At 40.8% G+C, this 25419-nt stretch overlaps 1 protein-coding gene across 1 annotated transcript in view; it reads right to left on the minus strand.

Moving 5' to 3' along the window:
* The window catches only part of Myo1d (myosin ID), a 304092-nt gene that overhangs the window by 161704 nt on the left and 116969 nt on the right, over nt 1–25419 (minus strand). The window contains exons 13-15 of the mRNA XM_051158110.1: nt 24306–24380; nt 19212–19344; nt 9122–9288 (exon numbers count right to left, since the gene is read on the minus strand). Coding sequence (XP_051014067.1) covers nt 9122–9288; nt 19212–19344; nt 24306–24380 — 375 coding nt within the window. The remainder of the gene's footprint in view (nt 1–9121; nt 9289–19211; nt 19345–24305; nt 24381–25419) is intronic.

Genomic DNA, 25419 nt, shown 5'->3' on the forward strand with positions numbered 1-25419 from the left:
CGCTCTGTGTAGACCAGGCTGACCTCGAACTCACAGTAATCCACCTGCCTCTGCCTCCCGAGTGCTGGGATTAAAGGCGTGCGCCACCACGCCAGGCTTTGGATAAATTTTAAAAACTAGGAAAAACTAAGCAGTGTTAGGTCATCACATGAGGATGGATTGGATTTCAACAGCTAAACAGCTCCTTGCCACTTGAGTCTGTCACAAATCACTTACACCATAGGTTATGTCACAAGTATAAGTCACATGTCACAACCTCAAAGAGACATTCCTCCATGTCTACCATAGTCTGCTTTGTTGGAAGCAGTCATGAGCCTCAGCAGACATTTAAGGGAGTCACACATGGCATGACTACACGGCAGGAGGAGGAGCATCTAAACATCTGCCTGCACCGTGCGTTCCCCCATACCCTATGCAACACTAACATGTAGCTAAAAGTCATTTTTCTTGGGTACTGAATCTGAATTTTACTGAAATATTATTCATTCTCAGTCAGGTTACAGAGTAATTTACTGGTGCTTCCTAATTTATAACATTTTAATTAACATGTGTTAGTCATATGGAATAACTGGTTTCACTGCGACACTTCCATGTGGAATACAGCGTATGCTGATGAGTTCGCCTTCCCACTGCCTTCCCTCAGCCCCCTCCCTCATCTCCTTTTTCTTCTTCTAGTTTTCTTACTACTTTCATATTTTTTTTCTCACCCCAGGATTCCACAGATGTGAGAAAACAGAAACACTTCTCTGATTGTGGGTTATTTCACTCAACACAATCATCTACAGTTCCATCTAATTTCCCGAAAATGACATGTGATGTTGTGTGTTAAATACTAACCCACTGTATATCTTTACGTGTTCTGAATGTATCCACCTGTTGATGGGCACCTAGGCTGATTTCCTATCATGTTTACGGTCAATATTGCTGATTCCTCAGCATATACACCTAGGTGTGTGTAGCTAAATGATATGTGTCTTGAGAAAACTCCATGCTGACTCCCCTGAAAGTCGGTACTAATTTCTACTCTCATCAATGTGTGAGTGTTCCTCCTCCACCTGCATCCTCACTGTTTTAGTTTGTTTGCTTGAAATCAGCTATGAGACTGGGGTGGGATGACATGATTTTATTTGGCATTTTTGATGGTTTGGTTTAAAAATATATTCTGGATATTGATCTGTCTGACGGATAGTTAGCAAAGACATAGGTTCTCTCAGGCTATCTCTTCTCTATAGTTTCCTTTGCTGCATATAACCTTTTAAATTCTATGTCTTACTATTTGTCAATTTTTGCTATTATTTTCTAAGGCTTGTTTAGATTTCTGTTTAGAATGTCATTGTCTATACTTATGTCTTAAGTATTTTCCTTTTTTGATGTGTGTGCACACACAAGTGCGTGTATGCACGGAAGTCAGAGGTTGAACTCAGGTAGCTTCCTCTATTGCTTTCTCTAATATTTTTATTTTTAAAATTAAAGTCTCTTAAGTACTAGAGAGAGGGCTTATTACCTAAGAGCACTGGCTGCTCTTTTACATGGTCCAGGTTCAATTCTCAGCACCCACATGAAGGATTACAGCCTTTTTTTTTTTTTTTTTCCCTAGACAAGGTTTCTCTGTGTAGTCTTGATTATCCTGGACTCACTTTGTAGACCAGGCTGGTCTTGAACTCACAGCGATCCACCTGCCTCTGCCTCCAAAGTGCTGGGATTAAAGGCGTGCGCCACCACTGTCTGGCTAGGATTACAACCATTTTTAACTCCAGTTCTAGATGATTCGGTGCCTGCATCTGCCCTTCATGGGTACCAGGCATGCAAACGGTGTACAGATATACAAGCAGACCAAACACTCATACACATAAAATAAAATCACTATCAAAGGCTGGAGAGATGGCCCAGCAGTTAAAAGCATGCACTGTTCTTCCAGAGAACCAGAGTTCAATTCCCAGCACCCACATGGTTGCTCACAAATGTCTGAAACTCCAGTTCTAAAGGTTCCACTGCCTCTGGCTTTCTCATGCATCTGCACTTGGGTGCACAGATTCATACACAAAAAATGCATAGACAGAAACACACACACACACACACACACACACACACACACACACACAATTAAGAATAATAGAAAAACTAAAAATGTTAAAAGAGTAATGGAATGAAGTTTGTGAACCCGGAGCTTGAGGCGTTATCCAGAATGGCTCTCTAGCACACTTCCTGTCCAGTGCCCTGACCAGCAACACTGGGTTACAGATGTGCACAATCAGCTTTACATTGGTGCTGAGGATCAGATTCAGTTTTCACTTTGTCTATGAGCCATCTCCTTAGGTCTTGTAGTATTTTGCCTACTTTCAAGGATTTGGCTCTTCTATGGAGGTCTTTGAGTTACTTTGAATTGATTTGCTATAGGACGGGGGACAGTCTCCTACACATGGATATATCCAGTTTTCCCAGCACAATTTGCTAAAGACAGTGTTTGTAGCACCTTTGTCTCCCCATCTACACAGAATGAGGTAAGATAATGTTTCTCATGTCTGCCAGTTTCAGTAACTTAAAACAAACATATGGAATGCCTTTAAAATGTACCTAGTACACAAAACAAGCATTTTTAAAAGCCATTGACTACTGCTATAATTCTCTTGAAAAATTTAAATATCCTAAAATCTCTTTAATATTTGGGCATTTCTTCAGTCTGTTTGAATAGTGCTTCTTCCCTATTCTGTCTTTTCTTCTTGCACCCACCTTAGGTGGGCCTTGCTTTCCTTACAAGAACTGGAGATATGGCTACTTGCATTGGCTGCATGTGTTATGCCAATCTCCTAGTCATGTGACTACACTGAAACAGAATTCATTCGTTCTCGTTCTCCACCACCCCACCCCCTGTCTCTCTCTACCCCCCTCCTTATGTAGCTCAGGCCAGTCTCTAATTCACTATGTAGGCCAGGTCTGAACAATCCTGATGCCTCAGCCTCCCAATTCCAGACTAACAAATATACATCTCCATGCCTATGTTTGGATGGCTTTTTTAAAAGTCAGCTTAAGCTTCTCTAGATTGTCTTTGCTTATAACCAAGACATGGGTTGCCTCTGCATCTTCATGTAATATTTAGGAGTACGACAACACATCTTTAAGGTTCACTGAGAATCCCTCTTTTTGATTGCCTATCTTGGTTGTGCATTTGCTGTTTTAACACTGTTTAGTTTGCTTTCTGTCACTGTGATAAACGCTGTGGACAAAAGCAATTTAGCAGAGGAAAGGGTTTATTTCAGTTTACACTTACTGGCCACAGTCCCTCTTTGAGGGAAGTTAGAGCAAAGACTGAGGGCAGAAACCTGGAAGTAAGAACCATGAAGGAATAGACATGGGACCAGACCAATTTGACCTGATAATTCTTCAACTGAGGTTCCTTCCTACCAGGTGACTCTAGATTGTATCAAGTTGACAATAAAAAATCAACCAGCACATACATGTACATGTTTTGCATTATTTGAGGATGTTTGGGTAGGAATGGGGCATTTAATCTTGAGCCATTAAGACTATCATATTGGAAATTTATACGTTTGTGGTAATGGGGTGGGAAAGTGTGTGTGTGTGTGTGTGTGTGTGTGTGTGTGTGTGTGTGTGTGTGTAAGCAAAAGGGCAACACTGGGTGCTACTCTCTATCCCTCTCTAATTTTTTGAGACAAGATCTCTCTTACTGAGCCCATGGTTTGACGTTTTCATCTAGACTATCTGGCTATTGAGCCCCTGGGATCTGCCTTTCTTTGACCTTTCTCAGCACTGGGGTTAAAGATGTGTGCGCTGTGCCCACTTTTATATGTGTGCAGGGGACCTGAACTCAGGACCTCACATTTTCATGGCAAATACTTTACCCCTCATCCATCTTCTCAGCCTCCCATATGTTCTTTTTTATCTTGTTTTTATATGAGTACTAGAAAACGTATTCTAGTGACTAGTATTTTTTTTTTCCATGCTCAAATGAACATACAAATACATTCTGAGTTGAAAGTTTAAAAGTCTGAAAGGAGACAAGGGGTAGGTGAATGTCCCTACTTGCAGAATGCCCTTTCTTTCCCAGCCACGTTTGCTTACTGGTTACTTCAACCACTCTCACAGCGTCCACTGTCTCTCAAGGCAATACACTCCCAGCACAGCCCGTCTGATGGCCACCATCCTGATGATGTGCATTCTATTAACTTCTGCTGACTTTCTGTACACGATGACACTGTAACTGATAACTGCCAAGTTTCTGTGTAATAAGGATGGACTGCAACTCTAATGAGAGAACTGGACACTGAAATCAAAACTCAAGTGAACACACCTTCACTAATGAAAACACTTCTTCCATATAGCCTATAGATCTGTGTGGTCTCAACAGGAGCAATGGATTAGTTTCAAGCATAACTTTTTGATTACTATAAAATTGAGCTCCAGGTTTCCAGGCTTTTATTCTATGAAGTGTTATTCATTTCAGCCAAGAACACATCTTTGGTGTGATCTCCCTTATACACACACAGCTGAATACTAGTGCTGTGGGGAAAACTTGTCAATACTAGGTGGTTTCTCATGTTTCTAGCCTCATATGCCCAAGAGGCCCTCTTCTGTTTCTGACCGCAAGCCTATGGAACAAGCTCGCTTGTTTCCACTCTCTAAAACAGCGGTTTTCAACCTGTGGGTCGAGACCCCTCAGGGTGTTGAAAAGTCCTTTCACAGACATGGTATATCAGATATCCTGTACACCAGATATTTATATTATGAACAGTAGCAAAATTATAGTTAGGAGTAGCAACAAAATAATTTTGTGGTGAGGTCACGCAAACATGAGGCACGGCATTAAAGGGTTGCAGCGTTAGAAAGGTTGTGAAGCACTGCTCTAAAGAAGTGCCCATTCTCACTTCCCTCCTCCACATCTCCTGATGCTCACTCTTACTCAGGATCGGGCCTCACATGCCACAGAGAAAGCAGAAATAGGAACAACTGCACCTTTGCTACAGTGAAGCTTCAGACTTCCTCCACCTGACATGCTCATCTTCTGACGGCGGCCCACTGTCACATACAAAATGCCTTTGCTCCCGTCTCAGGCTGACACACATTCCACTGGAGTTTGGGATTCTACCCTGTCTTGACACCTTAGGGATGCTTTAACTGCTTTTATACCCCTCTCTCACGTGCCGAGGGAATTCCCATTTTTAGTTGTCCCCATCTGTGCACACTTTGCGTCTCTCCTGACCACACATCCTCTTGCAGCTGCTGTGCCCATTTTTCTCTGTTCCTAAGGTTCAGCTAACTCTCCTCAACTGTTACAGTAATGTATCTGACTCCACTTCCTTTCCTATCCTGCTCAGGTCAGGCCTTGCCCACTTTTTTGACTCTTGTGTTGATAAATCTCATTGCCAAGCCTCTGGTTCTCTGAGCGGTTGTGGAACAATATTTTATATGATGGCCCAAGTTTCTTTCTGAAATGCCATCGCCCGTGGGCTTCTGTGACACAATCCCTGACTGTTCCTTTCCTTCTCTGTGCTGGTTCCTTACTGTTAGACCTGTATAGATCTAAACACCACTGCAGACCTCCTTTTCTCTAGTCACTCCTGGCTTGAATATAATCTGACTCTAAAGACTCCAATCTCTCTTATCTGCAGCCCAGCTTCCTCCAAGAACTCCAAGTATGCATGTGTAAAAACTTAATGTTTCCACTTAGCTAACAGAGCAAGAGAATAAGACCTGTGTGTGTTTGTGTGTATGCATATGGAGATGTGAGGGCACATATGTGAGGACAATCTGGGTACCATTCCTCACCAGTGTTGTCTACTTTGTTTTGACATAGTTTTCTCTCTTGCTTGGGACTTGCCACATGGACTAGGCTGGCAGACCAGTGAGCCCCAGGAGCCTGCTCGCGTGTGGCTCTCCAGCACTAGGATCCCGGGGCATTCTGCAAAGCATGGCTTTTTGATGTGCTTCTGGAAAACAAACTCAGGCCCTCCTGCAAGCACTTTACCAACTTTCCCCAGCCCAAGCAGATAATCTCAACTTCTATCACTGTCTTGTTCTATGCGTTCCTCTTGAAACTTGTCTCCCTGTAGTTATGTGTGTATACATGCTCACGTATGTGTCTGTGCAGGTGCACGTGTATGTGCTGTGCAGGTAGGAGTGGAGATTGCCATTGTCTTCTTCAACCACTCTCTCCCTTTTGGGTTTTTGTTTCTGGCTGTTTCTTCTTCCCACCTTATTTTTTTGAGAAACAGTCTCCAACTCCCATCTTCACAGCACTAGGATTATAGGCACATACCTGGCTGGCATTTTATGTGGATGGCTAGGAATCCATACTCAGCCATGCATGCTTCTCTGGCAAGTTACTAACTGACCCATCTCTCCAGCAGACTTCCCATTTTTTATTTAGTTTAATATTTACTCAGATGCTCAAATAAAAAATCTCCTTGTCATTTTTCATTTTGTTCTATTCCTGACGCGTATTCATGTACAAGCCAGCCTTGTCATCTAGCTCCAAATGCATCCCGACTGCGTCCACTACCCTTATGTCTACAGTGACACACTGTGGAAGACATTTTTGGCAAGTTGTCTTTTCTAGATCCCTGAAGTAGCAGAATCTCTGAAAATCTACTTGCTTTTTGGTTGTGTGGTCACATGGTGACTCCTTGAAGGCAACTATAGGACATACTATATACTTAAAACTAATTTCCATGTTTAAATATATCCATAAAACACACTAATTTCAACATCTCAATGCTTGGTCTAACTACAAAGCTCAACACAAGTCAGGCCCTGTCTGTTTTCTGCTACCTCACACCATGCCCGATACTTAGCATCTTTACACTATGCTGATCATGCGATTCTTAATGTGCCACACTCGTTATGCTAACTTTTCTGCTGGCTATTCCCTCTGTCTGATCTCCTCTTTTGTATACTTAGTCCTCTCTGGAATGACTATCTTCTTAAGAGGCTCCTCTGACTTGAAACATTAGAATTTTCTGGTTGGAGTTTTAAGTTTTATTTTTATTTGTTACTTGATTTATGTGTGCCTGTGTGTAGGCTATGTGTGCTCAGGTGCCCGAGGCCTGACAAGGGTGTTAGATCCTTGGAGCTGAAGTTACAGGAGGTTGTGAGTTGCTACAAGCTCTTTGCCAATATTCAATGATTACCTCATAATTAAGTAATCTCAGCATTAGTACAAGGCACTGTGATTTTTTGCTGGGTCTATTCCTGGCAATTGATGTAGTCTTATTTTTTCCTTTTATAATTAGATCAGAAACCTTTTCTACATGTCTGTGTTGACTTTGTTTGCGTGCTAAGAAGATCCATTGTAAAATACTACCCTCCCTTTCCAAGATGAGCCCAGTAGGAGGATGAGTTGAAGGGAAAATAACCAAAATATAGTCCAGTTTGGGATCTATGCGACCCACACATGCATCTTGCAGTCTCTTTCTACTGAAGCTAACTCTTTCTCTGCTTCCTTTGTTAGATGTCTTGGACTGTCTAAATCTGAATCTCCTTGTAACGTCTGAAACAAAATACTTTACTGTTGAGTAGTTAATCCAATGATGGGCTGTAGCCGCTTACTATTTCCTATTAATTTTTGAAAGTCATTGAGTTTGTAGCTGATTTCTCCTGAGCTGTACCTTCTCTGGTTGAATTCTTTTGTTGACTTATTTTATAACTTAGATAATGAACAGAATCTCCTCTCTCTATTTTTTTCAGAAGCAAAATATTTTTGTTTCACCAAATATTTTCTCTAAAGTATGTGCATCAGAATCAGCCATCAAAATATCATCCATGTAATGGTAAATTAAATAGTAAATAAGGCAATTGGTTATGGATTATTTCTAGCAGTTAATCAACAAAATATTGACATAGTCTTGGACTATTTAACATTCTTGTTAAATGTTTTTTTAAATTTTTTTATAGATTGAACATTATTATATGGTGGCACTGTGAGGGCAACTTTTTCCTTATCCTGCTCTTGCAATGGCTTAGGTAATAAAGAAGGTAAAGGAATTCCAGGCTGGCATGAATTCATTGGTTGGATTACTCTATCCCCAGCTCTCAAATGTTAACATTTTCCATTTCCCCAATTTCTTTTTTGTAACAAGTACAGGGAAATTCCATAGGCTGGTAAACTCTTCTGTGTGCTGAGCCTCTAGCTGCTCTTGTACCAACTGCTCAAGTGCCTGTAATTTTTCCTTGTTTAAGGACCACAGATCTACCCACACAGGCTTATAGTCAACCATTTTAAGCATAGGGCCATTGGTATAATTTCAGCAGTGCCCCCTTATACATTTGGAAACTCCATCCCCACTGTGCCCTGTTTTTAGACAACCTGCACAGTTTGTGGTTGTTCTGGATGACATTTTTCAATACCTTCTTCAGAAACATCTGAGTTCACCATGGATGTAATAAATCTCATCCTCATAAATTCATGCCATAAAAGCCACATAAGGCCTTAACATTCCTATTTGACATCCTGGTCCCAACATTTAATCCATCACATGCTTTGTTTTATCTGAGACAATTTTCCTATTCTTAGAAACTAGGTATAAATCTTTTGAAGTGTCCATTTTGAATTTCAAGATCTTTTGGAAATGAAAGTGACATCAGCTCCTGTGTTGACCAAATCTTCTATTTCAATGTTTTTCACCTGCAACTTTAATTTTGGCCTCTGATCATGAACAACTATTTGCCAAAATACACATTTTCCTGTATTTCCAAATCCTCCTCCTCAATTTATTGGAACAGCTTTGCTTTTGGTATAGGGAAACAGTAACAGCTGAGCAACCCTATCACCTCTGTTAAATTGTATATCTCTTTTTTTTTTTTTACCTAAGCCATTAATTTAATTTTTCCTTTGAAATCTTAATCTATAATTCTTACATATACAACGAATCCTTGGGAAGTCAAAACTGCTCCTTAATAAGATCATTCCTATTGTCCCTCAGGGCAAAGGACTATAAACCCAGCAGATTTTATAACATAGAACTGTTGGGGATAGTGTAAGATATTTATCTGTGGCTAAGGCTAGAGCAGCACTCCGTGCAGCAGCATGTATTAGATCTGCAATACTTAGTTGAGGTTTTTCTGCCCACTCATCCAGCATCCTTCAAAGTAGTTACTCTACCCTTACCTGTGAAGGAACTTCTCATAGGTCTGGCGGAAGGCAAACCCTGCCCGGCGCACTCTCACGTTCTCCAGTAGTCCAAGATATTCCACTTGATGGCGGCATCGCTCGTCATCAAATATCTGTGGGGACTTCTTGTCATTGGGTTTGATGCAACGTACATAGTATGGCTCCTAAAGAAATAAATAAGCAATGACAGAACTCACTTAGGCCCAGACGAGGGATGCTAATGTCATTAGTGTCATTTGTGTCAAATTAAGCTCAGTGCTTCTGAACACCTGACTGTATACCTGCAAATGATGCATCTTCCTTTCTGCCTCAATCTGCACTAGTTCTCATGTAATCACTGGCTTATAGTTTACTCTTTATGACTCATCAGAAATAGTGGAAAGGGATTAAAGCTTAAGGAACAAATCATTAAGATGTGTAAACACTGAGTTTTGTATATTTACAAATAACTGAAGGAATAACTCAAAAGAGAAGAAAACAGCAGTTGTGGTAAAGATCAAGTGTGATGGAGAACATGAGAGATTAATGTCAGGTCTGGTAGTACAGCGGCTCCCCAAGTGCCAGCCATTGCCCTTCTATTCTTCTTATCATTGCTCTTGTTGCATTAGTTGTGCTTATGAAAGATATTAAACTTTATGGGTAACAGAAATGTTATAAAGCCAAGTATAGGCATGAGTGATTCTATGAAAAAGCCCCATTAAAATTCTCTCCTCTGTACCAATAACATTTTGTACCAGGCATTAGATCTCAACTCTTGTTAAATATAAAGCCATGCATGGCATAGATCCTGGTACACTGAGGATAATGAATAAATTATCACTGGATGAATCAAAGAGGTCAAATATATCCAACTTGTAAGAATAGCAAGTGTCTTTCTCTTCTCTGAATCCATTATCCATCAGACACACAGACGCACCCTAATTAAGATAGAGACCTATAGTTTTGAGCACTGTGGAGGGCTTGAGATGGCAAGGGATGGCAAATGATTGATAGTTTTGAAGAATATGAATTGATTTGCACTTAAAAGAATATATTTTTAAAACCTAAAAAGGAAGCTATAAAAATACGTTATCATGCTCCCTACACCATTACGATAAAACTGTGTTCTTCCTTTCTGCAAATCATGCTGCATTAGTTTCCAGTTGTTGTTACAGAAGATGAGACAAATTTAGTGGCTTAAAAAAATAACAGCTTTATTATCTCACAGCCATGGCGTTTAGAAGTCTGAAATGGGTTTCGATGGTCGAAGTCAGGGTGTTATAGAATTATTACTTCTAGGGGACCATGGAGATAGCTTGTTTATCTTTCCTGGGAGGATAGTAAATCTCGGTGTTAACTTGCTTGGCCTGAACTGTATCTAGGAGATTAGTGAAATGCACTTCCTCACTGTCCGTGAGGGTGCTCAGAGAGAGGATTAACAAGGGCAGAGGGGGGCAGCAGGGCCTTAGAGGCTGGGGCTTGACTGGAATGAAGGGAACGGAGATTGCCCATAGCACTCTACCTCCTGGATGCCGTGACAGGAGCTGCTCTGCTCCACCATGCTCTTCTTGTCATAATGGACTGAAAACCAAGAGTCGAAACAAAACTCGCCGCTATTCAAGTTGTTATGTCAATTACTCTGTGTCACGACAGTGAGGGCTGACTCCATCTCGTAGCAATGGCTAGCTGGATCTCCGCTTGTCAGCGCTCTGTTTCTGATTCTTTGGCCTCCCTTTCCCTACCAAAGGGCTCATTGATTATGTACTGAGCCCACCCAGATGTCCTTGGATAATCCCTAACGCTAAGGACTGCTAATAAGATCTTAATTTCACCTTTCTGTGCAACACAGTTATATGGGTTTCTAACAACAACAACAACAACAACAACAACAACAACAACAGAGCAAATATGGCACAATAAAAGGCACAGAGAGTCACCGGAACTCGGGGAAGGCAGAGGCAGGTGGATCTCTGTGAGCTCTAGGACAGCCAAGGCTACATAGAAAAACCCTGTCTTAAAAAAAAAAAAAAAAAAAAAAAAAAAAAACACAGAGTAAACTACGCACTCAATGATTTAATCAGTCATGCCTATACAATGAAACTCTGATTAAAAACTCACAGCACTTGGGCTTGGAGGATGTAACTGACGCATTGGTGAGTGGTAGAGCCTTACTCCTTGGGGACAGAAAGCCACTGTGATTAGACCTTACTTCCAGCCTTTCAGGCCCATTTTCTTTTCATTTGGCTGCTCGTATCTTTCACAATAAAACTGTTACCATAGGCAAAACATTTCTACAGCTCTGTAAATCATTCTAACAAATTATCAAGTATAAAGAAAGGCCAAGGGAACTTCAAAAATTGTATCCAAGTCACACAGAAGTGGGTCCCAGAGACCTCACTTGAAGACGGCATTTTAAATCAACCTAAATCTTTTTTAAAAGTACTTATTTATTTGTTACATATACAGTGTTCTGCCTCCAGATGCACCTGCACATCAGAAGAGGACACCAGATCTCATTATAGATGGCTGTGAGCCACTATGTGGTTGCTGGGAATTGAACTCAGGACCCCTGGAAGAGCAGTCAGTGCTCTTAACCTCTGAGCCATCTCTCCAGCCCTCAACATCAATCTTATTAGTAACTTTGTCCTTTAACTTGTTGGACCTGATGACAACTTTGGCTGGTGGTGTCAGAAGGGAATTAAATTATAAGACACCTAGTAGGTAGCAGGCTTGGTGCCACCAGGTAGGGCCACTATTTGTCAAGCACATCTGTCTTTATTTCAGCCTTGACATCTATGGGAGAATGAAAGACATGACCGTGACATTTGTAGCATGAACCATTAAGAGTAGGCATCTCTGAACCTGGGCTGGCTTTATGACTTGCTTTACCAATATGAAACAGCAGTGACACTAAGGAACATCTGGAGAGGTCTCCACAAGAGACATTTACTAGCATGTAAAGAAGCCAAACACAGCACGAATAAGATGCCCAATCATCTAGCCACGCCATTCGAGTGAGATCATCTTGGACTGCCCAACACTGGTTTCCTGATCTCTGCTTGTTGAGCCCAGCAGAATTGCCCAGCCAACTCACTGAATCATGAGGAATAATAAGCCATGGTTCTCCTAAGCACTGCATTTCAGAGTCATTTGTTATGCATCAAGAGATCACTGATGACAGCCTTGGTGGCCCATGCTTTTAATCCCAGCACTTAGGAGGCAGAAGTTGGAAGATCTCTATGAGTTTTGAGGTCAGCCTGATCTTCACAGTGAGTTCTAGGCCAGCCAAAACTAGATAGTGAAACCCTGTCTCAAATAAGAGACAAACAAACAAACACTGGGAATGCTGTTGAACCCTGGAATACCAATACTTATATTTTAAATATTTTTTGTATATTTAAGCAGAGGATTTTAAAGCAGAACCCTGTTTTTAAAAGCACCCACAGTTAGTAAAGTTTGTAATAGTTTTCAAATGGAGTATTTATACATAGCTGACTCTTGAAAGGGCTCATGATAAACTTTAAAAATACTTAGAGTGATGGGGAAGAAGGGGAGGTCACTACTAAGTGAAGATCTTGTGTGGGTCTTTTGGCATAGAAGATCTTACTGCTTGGTGAATAAATCAAGACAAGTAGCCACACACACAGTACATGTCAAAGTGTCTTTCCATCTGTCTGTATGACCTGGTGCTGATGCAACACTAGATAGAGTTGGCATACCTATATCTTAGTTATCTTGGCTATTAACTAGTGTGATTGCTTCCTCTTTACTGTCAGCTCAATTACATTTACAATCACCTAGGACACTGATGTAGTACACTTCTGTGTGTCTGTAGGGACAGTTCTGCAAAGAATTAACGGTAAGGGTTACAGGCTGCAAAGGATGGTAAGAACTGGCTGGAATGTCGGCGGTACCATCCTATTTGCTGGGGATCTGGATGGAATAAAGGGGAAAAGGAGAAAGACATCTGAGTGTCAGCATTCATCTTCCCTCCCTTCCTCTGGCTCTCCATGATGAGAACTGTTGTGCAGTAGCAAGCCTTCTCCACCAAGAGGGACTGAATCTTCAAAAGCAATGAGCCCAAATAAATCACTTTGCTTATGTAGGGCATTCTGCAGGCATGTGGTGCATGCATGCATGCATGCATACATACATATATACATATTCAAGTATACACAGAGACAGTGAAATAAAGAAATAAATCTCCAAGAGCTAAAAAGAAATGATACAATACTAGTCAAACCAGAAGTTTGCACAAAGCCGACTTAAAGATAAAGACAATGAGGAAAGAGAGGGAGGTTTCAAATGGACAAGTGGATCAATCAGCAGAAAGATGTGATAGTTCTAACTTGAAGAAACACAAAATATTTAGCGCAAAGACTGAATGTACATGGGGTACCTAAGGAGAGGTAGATAGAGTTAGATTAGTCTCGCTTTTAACTCATCTTTCAACTCAACAAAGAAATTAGTAAGGATGCTATGAAGTTGAAATCAGTATGACAAACCTGACCTATTGGGACTTGCACAGAATACTGAATATAACTATAAACAAATCATATAGTAAATTTAACAGATTTCTTAAAAAAAAAAAAAGTATTTACTTAAGTATACAGTGTTTTGCCTGAATGTACATCTGCAGGCCAGAAGAGGGCACCAGATCACATTATAGATGGTTACGAGCCTCTATGTGGTTGCTGGGAATTGAACTCACGGCCTTTGAAAGAGCAGGCAGTACTCTTAACCTCTGAGCCATCCCTCTAGTCCAAATTTAACAGATTTCTAAGGGTAGGAATCATACTGAGGATGTCCTCAGGTGGAATGCTGAAGTTAGTCATCAGGAGCAACAGAGATAATTAGGAAACCTTCATGCGTGAAAATTTAAAAAAACATACTTCTGAATGACTCAGAGGTCAAAATTATGAGGTGAGGGCTGGAGAGATGGCTCAGAGGTTAAGAGCACTCGCTGCTCTTCTGAAGGTCCTGAGTTCAATTCCCAGCAACCACAAGGTGGCTCACAACCATCTATAATGAGATCTGGTGCCCTCCTCTGGTAGGCAAGCACACATGCAGGCAGAACATTGTATACATAATAAATAAATAAATCTTTAAAAAAATTATGAGGTGAATTAGAAAACACTTTGAACTAAATATACATGCAGTGCAATGACATGGACACTGCAGTCAGTGCAAGGCATTACCTGAGGCAATATCTGAGACTTTACTGAACAGGTAAGAAATTACACAACAGGAAGCAGAAATACCACGCGACATTAACAACCATTCAACAAGTGGGGAAGCCCTTGCAGCCCGTTTAGTGATGTAAGCCATTGAATAAGGAATCTAGTGGAAATACTTTTTCTATATTTAATCAGCATTCTGTCTCAGTTTATAATGCCACCTCCTCTCTCACTTATAAATACCAAGACTGACTCAGCCTAAGCAATCCTAAATTTGACAAATTCGGTGTTGTATAAAGGCTAAACTGCCAGAGTTCATAGTGATCTCATTCTCTTAACCTGTCTCCCTAGGTTTATGTGAAAAGTATAATTTGTAAAAATAAACCAAAAGGTGGATGCATTTTAGCTAGAAGACAATGCACTTAAATATGCATCTATTTGATGTTCTTTGCACACTGTCAAACAGTCAAGGCATGTCCAAGTTCATTTAATAACTTATTGACCATCTGTTGGTAGCATTTTACAGAGCTAGCAAAACGTACATAAAGCAGGACCTATTGTCTGTATTTAAAAGATAATCTAGGACCTGGATTCCAGGCGAGGAGAGAAGATACTGCATTTGGAACACTGAGGAGAGAAGTCCCATGGAGTCCCACTTCTTGGAAGCAGACTAGGTAGTACTCATCAGTCTTCCGCGAAACCCTAACAGAAGCAGAACAAACACCCAGGAAAGGCCTCTTTCACTATAAACCAGAACGGGAATCTCTGGCCCAGCTCAGGAGCCAGCAAGCCTCTGGAATGACTGCAGCCGCAAGGCTGTTTCTGGATCCTGGCATGGCTCTTCACTGTTGTTACTGAACTTCTAATGCTGGTAAGCTGGTAAGCACTCAGCTTCCCGTTTTCAGAAGGATTCCTTATTACATCTTTGTTCGTGGAAAATGCATTCTCTGGGTATTGAATTTTGTCTAAGTCTCTTTCACTCTGTCTGAGTATTAGTCTTTTGAAGCTAATCTATCTTTTCTCTGGCTGATTTTAAGAGACTTGATTTTTGAACCAGGTATGGTGGTACTCACATGTAACCCCTGCACTTGGGGAGCTGGAGATGAGAAGAACAGGAGTTCCAGATTATTCTCAGCGGCGGAGGGGTACAGGACACACAGCAAGACCCTGACACCCACAACAAAAGCAAACTGCAAGATGCATTGTCTCTGATGCTCTGCATTTTCACTAGCTGTCACATCGGATTGCCTTTAACTGTCCCCAGCTCGGGGTCTGCTTAGCGTCGTGGCTTGCCTGGCCTGTGGTGGCTTACGGCACTCTTAGACTTCCTGGACAAATGTTTCCAAGAGTTGCTCTGTGTTCCTCCCTTCTGTGTGTCTGAGTACATGCATGCTACGTGTTTATATTGTCTCTATGCATCTTAACCTTTTATAGTTCTAAGTATAATTCTAGATATTTAAAAATTTTTAAATTTTCACTAGTATTTTTTGTTCAGTTTTATTTCTGTAACTTGTCTTGTTACTTGCTCTTTCTCATATTTCCAGGCCAAGGTTCACTTGAGGTATATTAAACATTTTGGGTTTTGGTGTGTATATGTGTGTACACATGCCAAGTAGGCATAGGAAGGCCAGAAGTTGATGTAGGGCATCTTCGTCAAAAAACTTCCTCATGTTATTTTGTGAGGCAGTCTTTCACGGAACCAGGGTCTTACTGTTTCAGTAAGGATGGCTGGCAGTGAGCCCTGAGATCTGTCTGTCTCTGCTCCCCAGACTGTGGTTACAGAGATGTACCACGATTCAGCTTTACATGGGGGTTAGGGTCATGCTTGAACCCAGCTCCCCAGCTGTGGATTCTATTTGTGATTGTTCTAGTATCAGGTGTTTTCATCTGGGCCTGCTGTTTAATCTCTCTTTAGCACATAGCATCTTAAAGTCACTTAAAAAAAAAACTTCATTATTTTTAAGATTTATTTATTTTATGTATTGTGAGGTATTTTGACTGAATGTATGTATGTGCACCACATGTGTGCCCGGTTCCCACAGGGCCAGAACAATGTGTCAGTTTCTCTGGAACTGAATTACCCATTGCTGTGAGTCACCAGATGGGTACTGAGAATTGAACCTGGGTCCTCTGGAAGAGCAACAACTGCTCTAACTTGCTGAGCCAGCTCTCCAGAGGGCACCACCCATCCCACTCCCTGCAGTCACTCTTTAGCTCCTATTTCCCTTGTGGAAAGTCTTTAAGGTCTGATATGAGGGTGATATCCCTAAGAAAATTATTATGTTTGCTTCTTTCAGAGGCTTGGGGCAATACAAGATCTGGGCTACCTTAAACTAAACTGATGTGCGGAAGCTTTTAAAGCCCACTCAGGTAGTGTGAATGCGGGCGGCATCAAAACTGCCTTATAATTACATATTCTCAAGAAAGACTCACTGCCTTCCAACACCTGACACCTTTTGGCTAAGTATCAAAGACTAAGATAGGCAGTTTCCTTGCCGACAATGAAGGATTATTTCTAGTTCATTCTAGATGTGGGATTTGGGGATACAAGTCTTTGTAGTGCGTTCTCTCTCTCTCTCTCTCTCTCTCTCTCTCTCTCTCTCTCTCTCTCTCTCTCTCACATGTTTAATTTGGGCAAGCCCAAGATTTCAGTTCAAGGACATAGTTCACCCACCCTTACAGATGAAAAGGCAGCTTTAAGGCTTCTGCTCAGTTGATTTCTATATTTACACAGCCCCTGGCTTACATATTCCTTCATTTTTACCAGTTTCTGGTTGTAATCAGAAAGTTGATTTTTTGAAAAATTTACTTAATACTTGTGTTGCTTGGACACTGTATTTACTATGCTACCAGAAAAAGCAACTTTTAGGATCTTTTGTCTGTGTTCTTACATTCAACTAACCTTTTATCTTCTCATATTAGCCTTGTATTGTATAATAAAACTCTTATAAATGAGTTGGGTGGCAGCCTCTCCTCTCTCCGCCCATACAGTTGACAGGTGCTGTGGACTGCAGTTTTATAGACTGTACCTGTGCTGCTCTTGATGGAGCTGGAGGGCAGTGGACCTCTGATCAGTGATTCAGAATCCTTCTGGTCACTGTTTTATCCTGACTTTCTATTTTATCTTGAGTCAGTTTTAACAACATGTTTCTAGCAAACTAAATTTTAAAATGTGTTAGCAGCCAGTTATTCATAACGCTCTGACTCCTAGTGTCAGAGGTTATGGAGGCCTTTCATTCATCATCCTGTTTTGTTTTTGTTTTTTAAATCAGTTTTATTACAGGTTTTGTCTAGTTTTTTTTTTTTAATTTCTCCATTATGGTTAATTTCTGCTATTAAAATTATTTTCTTCTCTTTTTAGGTTTTCTTTTCAGTTTCTCTTCTGGTTCTTTGAGTTGTACTTACCTACTTTCAGTCATTTTGTTGCTTTATAAAGCTGTAACAAATGGCTTACTTTAATAACATCCTATAAATATTGACAAATTGTTTGTCAAGCAGTCCCAAATACTTTATAATTTCATTATAATATCCTCTTAAATGTGTGAATTACTTAGGAAAGCATTTTATTTTTAGAGTTTTCAAGCACACTTAAATAACCTGCTTTGAGGATGAAGAATGTATCAAAATACTTGCATAACTGATCCAACTTGTGGCCAATTCTTACAAAGTACCCCATGTATACTCGAAAGGAATACATATCTCCTACTCTTTGGGCACGGGGTTGTTTTGATTATTAGAAAAGGTTGGAATTTAGTTTTCATAGTTTCCTGTGTTTGAGACCGGGTTTCACTATACAGCCAAGTCTGGCCTGGAACTTGCTGTGCAGCATAAACAGGTCTTATGGCCGCAATCTTCCTGAAACCACGATATATATTTATCTATTTCTAAAAGCAATGATTATTTCCCTAGTTAACTGAGTAAATATCCTCCACAAAGCAGGTAGCTCTTTCCTGTGCTGCATGCTTTGCTTCTAGGTTCATCGTCTTCTTACTGGATGCAATCAAAGATAGCATAGTGAGATGCAGAGATGGGAGGGGCAGGCCTGTGGCTGCCATTCTAGCCTTTAGACCGTGAGCTTCTGTCTTTCTGGACATTTACTTATACATGACGATGGACTGTGCTTATTTGCTATGAGTTGAGGCTAAGGAAAAAATAGAAAGCTACTGAATAGATGTGTGCTTGCGGCATTTGCTTAATATAACCATAGTGAAGCATAGATGCAAATTAATTCTTTTAAAAGGAAAGTAGATTTTTTAAAAGAAGATAACAAAGAAGAAAACATACAATAAAATTACCAGAAGAGGAAGATACAAAGGAGCTAAAAATAACGAGTCCCAGAATGCTGCTAATTTATCAAACCTGTCAACAGCAGCATTCAGGAGCAGAAATCTATTCTTTAAGGGAGAGAAAAATAAAACTCCTATTTACAAATAAAATGGAAAAATACCCAGACTCAAGTTATCAGACAACATTGCATTAAAAGAAACAGCAAAAATTAGGAATAGTTGTCATTAATCATTTGTGAGACCAATCATTTAAAGCAATGTGAGGATAGTTACAGTCAACTATTTCCACCTTGATTCCCTCCCCTCCCTGGCCATGCCCCGCTTCCCAGCACAGATTCAATTTGGCCAGGCAGAGTATATCATACACACAGTTGAAACCACAATGGCAATTTCCCCTTGACCTTAATAGTAGAATAAAAAGTTCGAATTTAAGAAAGGAAGTCGTCTGAGATACAAACAAGTATTTTAGTCAAGTTTTTTTAAAAGTAGGAATAAAATTCTATTGTTCATTTTGAATATATACTGTTCAACTTAATTAACGATAATTACCTAAAAAGTAAACCACACATATGTTCTCCACAATGTATGTTAATGTATATTAAAAATTGAATCCATGTATTTTCAAGCACACTAGAAAATAATTACCTTTGAAGCAAGGTTGTCTACTAAAGCAATCATAGAATTCTTAAACAAGGTGGCAGCAGTCAGTGGCCTCTTGGTCACCTCTGTAATGCTCAGTTTGCCTTCAGGCCACATGTTCTTCAGCACAGGATTTGAACTGAGAAACACAAGGAAAAAAAATGATTAAAATGATGCATTTAAATAAGGTGACTAAAAAGGGGCAATTGGTCTTGTTAATCTGTGTCCTAGGAATGCATCCAGAAAACCATGATTATACAATGACCAATACTGCACCACAGAAAATCTCCAAACTGTAGCACTTAAGAAATGCTTTATACTTCTTTAAAGTGACATCCATTAAGTTCCTATGCAGATCTCTTGCACAGATAATGTGGCTCTGGGAATATACACACACATATGAAATCTCTTGCACAGATAATGTGGCTCTTAGAACCCACACACACATATGTATCTTATTTTATATAAATAAACACACATATCTGTAAAATACAGATTTTGTAATGGCTAAAAAAATGAAGACAAGTCTCTGGCAGGAAAATGGTTCTCACGTCATGGCAGACAATAGGAAAGTGAAAACATCTTCTGACAGGTAACAAATGCACAGCTAGGGACAGAAACATAACTGTTTCTAGCAAAGCCGTCTGCCCGAGCTGGGTTTATGAACACACTCACAGGTGGAGCTAGTGCCCCAGCACTATTTTACCATCACACCAGGGCTACTATGATCCAAATCTAAAAATGCACTGCAGGTCAATTCCATGTTGGAGCCAAAGATTTGTCACTTGACTCTGTGGACGTATTTTCTCATAAAATGTGTGCAGCACCTCGGCTGCAGTTTTCTTCCATTTTACGTTGGGTGCTTTGCACTTGAAAGCAGCTGGAACTGGAAGTGCTGCTTCATTGGGGGAATTTTTTTCTTGTCAGAATCTTTTTTTTTTTTTTTCTTACAAACTTGAGGTTAGGAAACGATGATAATTAACACAGGCATTTACTGCTAAGTGTTCCTCCGTTATGACGTCCAGTTTTCTTCCCTTGTGGGAAACTGAGTTGGTTCCCCAAAGCACACTGCGAATTTCTGTTTCATACATGCTCAAAATAATCACTGTAAGATGGAGGAATGGATGGTGCCAGAAGGAAGAAGTGGTGATGTGAGGGTTGGCTGGGTCTGCAAGTGCGGAGAGGGCAACACTTCTAGCCACCACTGTGTAGGACCAACTACCATCAACAGAGCCAGGAAGACAATGTGGAACTCTGGTTTGTAAATAGTTTGATCTCTATACAGCTCTAGTCCATGGTTTCCAGTCACACTCGTATAAAAATGAACATATAAAAGCACGCTGTTTTTCCTTTCTTTCCTTTAAGCAGAGAAGTAATTCAAGTGATGGCCCTTTACTTCTGGTGTACAGGGCTCCTGTAACACCTTCCAAACACCCACTGAGCAGGGTTTCCAGATGGTAGAAAACTGCTGTGTATACTTGGGGAATTCTTACGTGTGTCAGGAGACTGAGGATCACTCTTGTTTGGATCTAGGCAGTTTCTAACCTAAATTCTTCCTCCACTTTATTCACCGTTGGCCGTGACTGGACACTAATTCTTATATAATGGTGTAAGTGGATGGAAGGGGGGAGACTTAAAATATGATTGTGTATCATCACATTAGAATTGATATAAAAAAATCCAAACAGACAGAGTCATTTTTAGAGAGAATTTTGAGGTTGCAAAGTCATGTATACAAAATTATCAAAACAGTTGTTTGTTTGCTTTAGGTATCTTAAATACTTAGATTTACTCTGTGCGTGCGTGTGTGCATGCATGTGTGTATGTGTGTGTTACATGTGTGCAGAAGCCAGTAGAGGCCAGAAGAGGGTGCCAGATCCTCTGGAACTGAAGTTCCAGGCAGTGTGTGCTACCTGATTTGGGTGCTGGGAAGTGGACTCAGGTCCTCTGGAAGAATACAAGTTCTCCAGCCCCTAGAACTTTTTTTTTTTTTTTTTTTTTAAAAGAATCAAAATCAGAAACCCAACATGTATATAAGTTAAGACAGAAGTGAGCAACAGGAGGATGAGTAAAAGTTCATATACTTGGCAGGCCACCCACCTGCTCCACTCTTCATTTACAGACACATGTGCACATAAGTGAACGTATACATCATTCCTGTGTGCATGTGCAGTTTTTGGGCTCTAAGGACTAGAGATCCAAGAGTCACATTGACATATACCAAAAAGGATGCATTCATAGTTTGGGAGGTTGGTCGGCCACAGAAACACCAAGAAGTGTTCACAGGTAAAGATGTCTCATTTAAGTGTCACCTCCCCATTACAAAGACACATGAGGTAAGCAGTGGTGAGCAGACATTTAATCTTTTCACTACTGTGGAAGATGATAAAATGGATTCCTCTTGCCCCCGCCCAGCACCACTACCTGTCAGTTTTATCTAAGTTCCTTTGTTCTAAGTCCTTGCTTACCAAGCACACAACCACGCTGCCTTCTATGGGTAATATTTTTCACTGTCAATTAGTAAGCAAGTTTTCACTGCTGTTTAGCTTCCTGAGCAGGTTTTTCCAATATAGAAAAAAGCCTGTAATACCGATGCAAGTGTTGCACTCTATGTGACTGTTCGATATTTTGGGAAGTACATCTGTGTATTACTTCATTTCCACCCCAGGCTTGTGATCCTGGGCTATGCTAGTCCACCTCCGAGAGGTGCTGCTCTGTCAGCTGCTTCTCTGGGCCATGATAAATGGGCGAATGTAACAAATACCAATTTGTGTTCCTTTTTGAACACAAGCCTGACAACACACTGTGATATCACCATTGATCAAATGTTATTTTTCAAGTTTAACATTTTCTACATAGAGAAATGCTAGACTGCCATTCGTTCCTTAAATGGGTGCACATTACCTGATACACTGAACACTAAATTTCTTTTCTGAAAGTCACTGTCTCCCGTGTCCAGCTCTTGCATGGACTTGCTTTCCTACTTTGATATCTTTGTAAGTTTCTACTGCTGACAGCTTTGTCCTCATTCTTGGTGGCTTCAGCATCCACCGACAAACCACTTTAGAGCAAAAAGTCTTGAGAGAATTATTTAAACATCTTGTGCCCATCTTTTTATTTTCTAATCTCTCTCAAGCCCATGTAAGTCATATGTTTGTCTTGACTACTGCACAGAAATTAGTCTTTTCAAGAGTTCCATGAGCAAACAGGGTTGGTTAATCTTGGCATTTACCTGTTTCCCTGATATAGTTTATTACTGTTTTCTTCTGTTTTAAAGGGATTTATTTATTTCACGTGTATGTGCCTGAAGGTATGCACATCGAATGTATGCAGTACTTGTGTAGGTCCGGAGTGGGCATCAGATCCTTGGAATTGGAGTCATGGACAATTGTGATGTCTGATGTGGGTCCTTTGGAAGAGCAGCAAGTGCTCTTGGCTGCTGAGTCATCTCTTGAGCCACATTATTGTGCTTTTGTTGTTGTTTTGTTTTGGTTTTTGCTTTTAATTTTTTAATTAATTTATTTTTTAAGCACTCCCATTCCCCTGTGGACCACTGTGACACTGGATTTCTTGCTTTCCTTTTATCTTTTAGAGTGCCCTCACTTTTTCTTTGTTGGGTTTTGGTTTGACTAAATGCTGGACCATTTAGGGATCAATTACTTTTACCCTCTTCTCTCCATTACTGGTTTTCTGTGTTTGTTTTGTTTTGTTTTTAAATCTACTCACTCCGTGGATAACTCTTCCAGTCTCATGATCTTAAATACCATCAACATAGTGACATTGTGATGCAGATGCAATTCTACATTATTAGCCTATTTGGCATTTTCACTTCAGCCTACCACATTCAAAACATGCCTTGTCTTCCCACATGAGACTTCAGCATCATATCTGGGCTCTAGCCATCCACCAGCTCACAGCTCAGCTCTCCTTTCTGGATATTACCCAGTCTGGTCCCTTTTCACCTTGTCACTGCTAAGCCAGCCTCTATTGGTCTCCTTAGTTGCACTCTTGTTCATGACTGTTTTTTACACAGTGGTACTAGTGATCTCTTCAGTACAAACCACACCAGATTATGCTTTCCAATTGTTTCCTCTCTTCATACTTTGGTCCTTATGTTGGCTCACAGACTAGGATTCCGGTCCTGCCCACATCTCTAAGTTCACTCCTTACTATTCCCCCTGTGTCCCACTCTGTTTTTAGCACACAGCCTTCTTGCTGTCAATACTCTCAAGTTGGTTCTTCCCTTGGGGCCTTGGACCAGCTGTTCTCTCTGCCTGAAATACTCTTCCGCCAGATAACAGTGTGGTTCCCTCCTTCACTTCACATAGGTGTCTGATGGATGCTGCCTCTAGTAAGGGCTGTTTCCTGGACACACTATTTTTAGTGCCTCCCCTGAACCTCTACTTATAATAGAGCAGTTTCTAAACTGTTTTCCCAGGTGTATCTCAGAGCACACAGAGATATGCAGCTTAAAGTTATACAATTTGACTTTGTAGTCTACTGAAGAACTACTTAGACTTACATGAGTGAGCAGTTCTCGCTCATCTATAGAATGATGGCCAAGAAGCCTCTTCCATCTTCCTGAACCTTCTCTCCATACTGGGTGTAAAGTTCTATCCCTTGCCTGGTTTTGTTCTGTATAGCCTTTTGTCTTTAAGTAGTTTGTGAGGAAATTCTCTTGCTCAGTCAGGACCAAGGCTCAATGATGCCAGATGTCAGCCTGACAGCAGAGCAGCTTATACCTGGCACAAAGACCCTGTGGTAGGAATGTAACAGCTTTAGGTGGACCAGACGCTACTTGACACTTGTCACCTCTGGCCTGGCTTGGGGACTACTGACTATGTTGGTGTAGAGTGCCAGAAGCCTGGTAAGAGACAACTCAAGGATAATCAAGGCAAATCTTATTGGAAGTAGCCCCCGCCCCTAGTCTACAGATTTTATAATCTTGAGCTCATAGACCTTTTCATTCATTAAGCATAACAAAGCAGAACAGCCTGCTAAAAACCCTTAGAACTGTCACATAAAAGTAATCATGTGCACACACATTTACTATGCAATGTATGTCAAAAAATTTAAGGCAAAGGTAATGAACAATCATACCTGTTATACATGAGACGCTTGAAATCTTGAAATAAAGTATCTTTATTTTTGTCAATAAAACCAATGACAGAGTATCTGGAGAAAGAACAGAATATATGCATCATCACCACATAAGAGCCAAGCGTCAGCCTCTCTAGGCATTCACGGGCCTTTCTGTTTAGTTTTGCAATCCAACTTCAAAATGTCCCGCTCACTTAGCTCTCAGGTAAAGGACGGACTTTGCACACTAAATAAAACGACTCTGCTCCTCTCCTTCAGAAGGAAAGTGAACACCAGTCCCATCACTCTGAGAAAGAACATCATTTTCTGCTGGCTAGTGCTTACCTCAAGATGATAGCTGTATTTATCATCCAGCATTCCTAAGATAAAAGCAAACCAGCCACATACAGGAACTAATTGTCTCATCCGTGGGGAGGTCAAGTGACTTGCCTAAGTACCACTCAGTGTGCACGGTATAAAAGAGTCCAAGGAGAACTGCAAAGGATGGTAAGAAGTGGATAAGCAGAGGAGAAAAGGACCGGCAGATCACGCGGGGTAACGGGCAGAATGAAGGGCTGGAAGCAGGCACATGCAGGAGCATTACAGAGAGATGAGCTCACTATTCGGAGTTTGGAGGCAGGCAGGAAAAAAGGCTTTGAAAGGCCGCTAAGATGGCAGTTGGTGAGAAGAGCGCAAGGCAGAGGAACTGTACTGCTGTAGTGACCAGAGAAGCCTGTATGGGAGCCACTCCATGCTGGGGTAGAAGAGTAACTGGGGTTCTGGGTGGTCAGGCACGAGCTAAGTGACCTTGCAAACAGTAGCTCTAAGCCCCTTCTTAGCAGTTCTGCTCTCTCGTCTGTCTCCATTTACTACTTGACAATCACATCAACATTTCTCAGGTCTTGAACCCTGATCTTTTACCTTATGTATTTAATTCTAAAAAGAAAGAAATTATTCAAGGTGTGCCATCCACAGGGATTTTAAGGTCACCACATCCAAAATTACTTTGTTGCCTGCCTAACCTAGATCTCCCTCCTAATACTATCCTGTCACTCTTACCTGAACATATGAACTCCCCCTACACTTAATCTACTGTTACACCCACACAGAGTGAATTTCAAAGACCATAGTAGAA

The sequence above is a fragment of the Acomys russatus genome, chromosome 16 (genome assembly GCF_903995435.1).
Source record: "Acomys russatus chromosome 16, mAcoRus1.1, whole genome shotgun sequence".
NCBI lineage: Eukaryota > Metazoa > Chordata > Mammalia > Rodentia > Muridae > Acomys > Acomys russatus.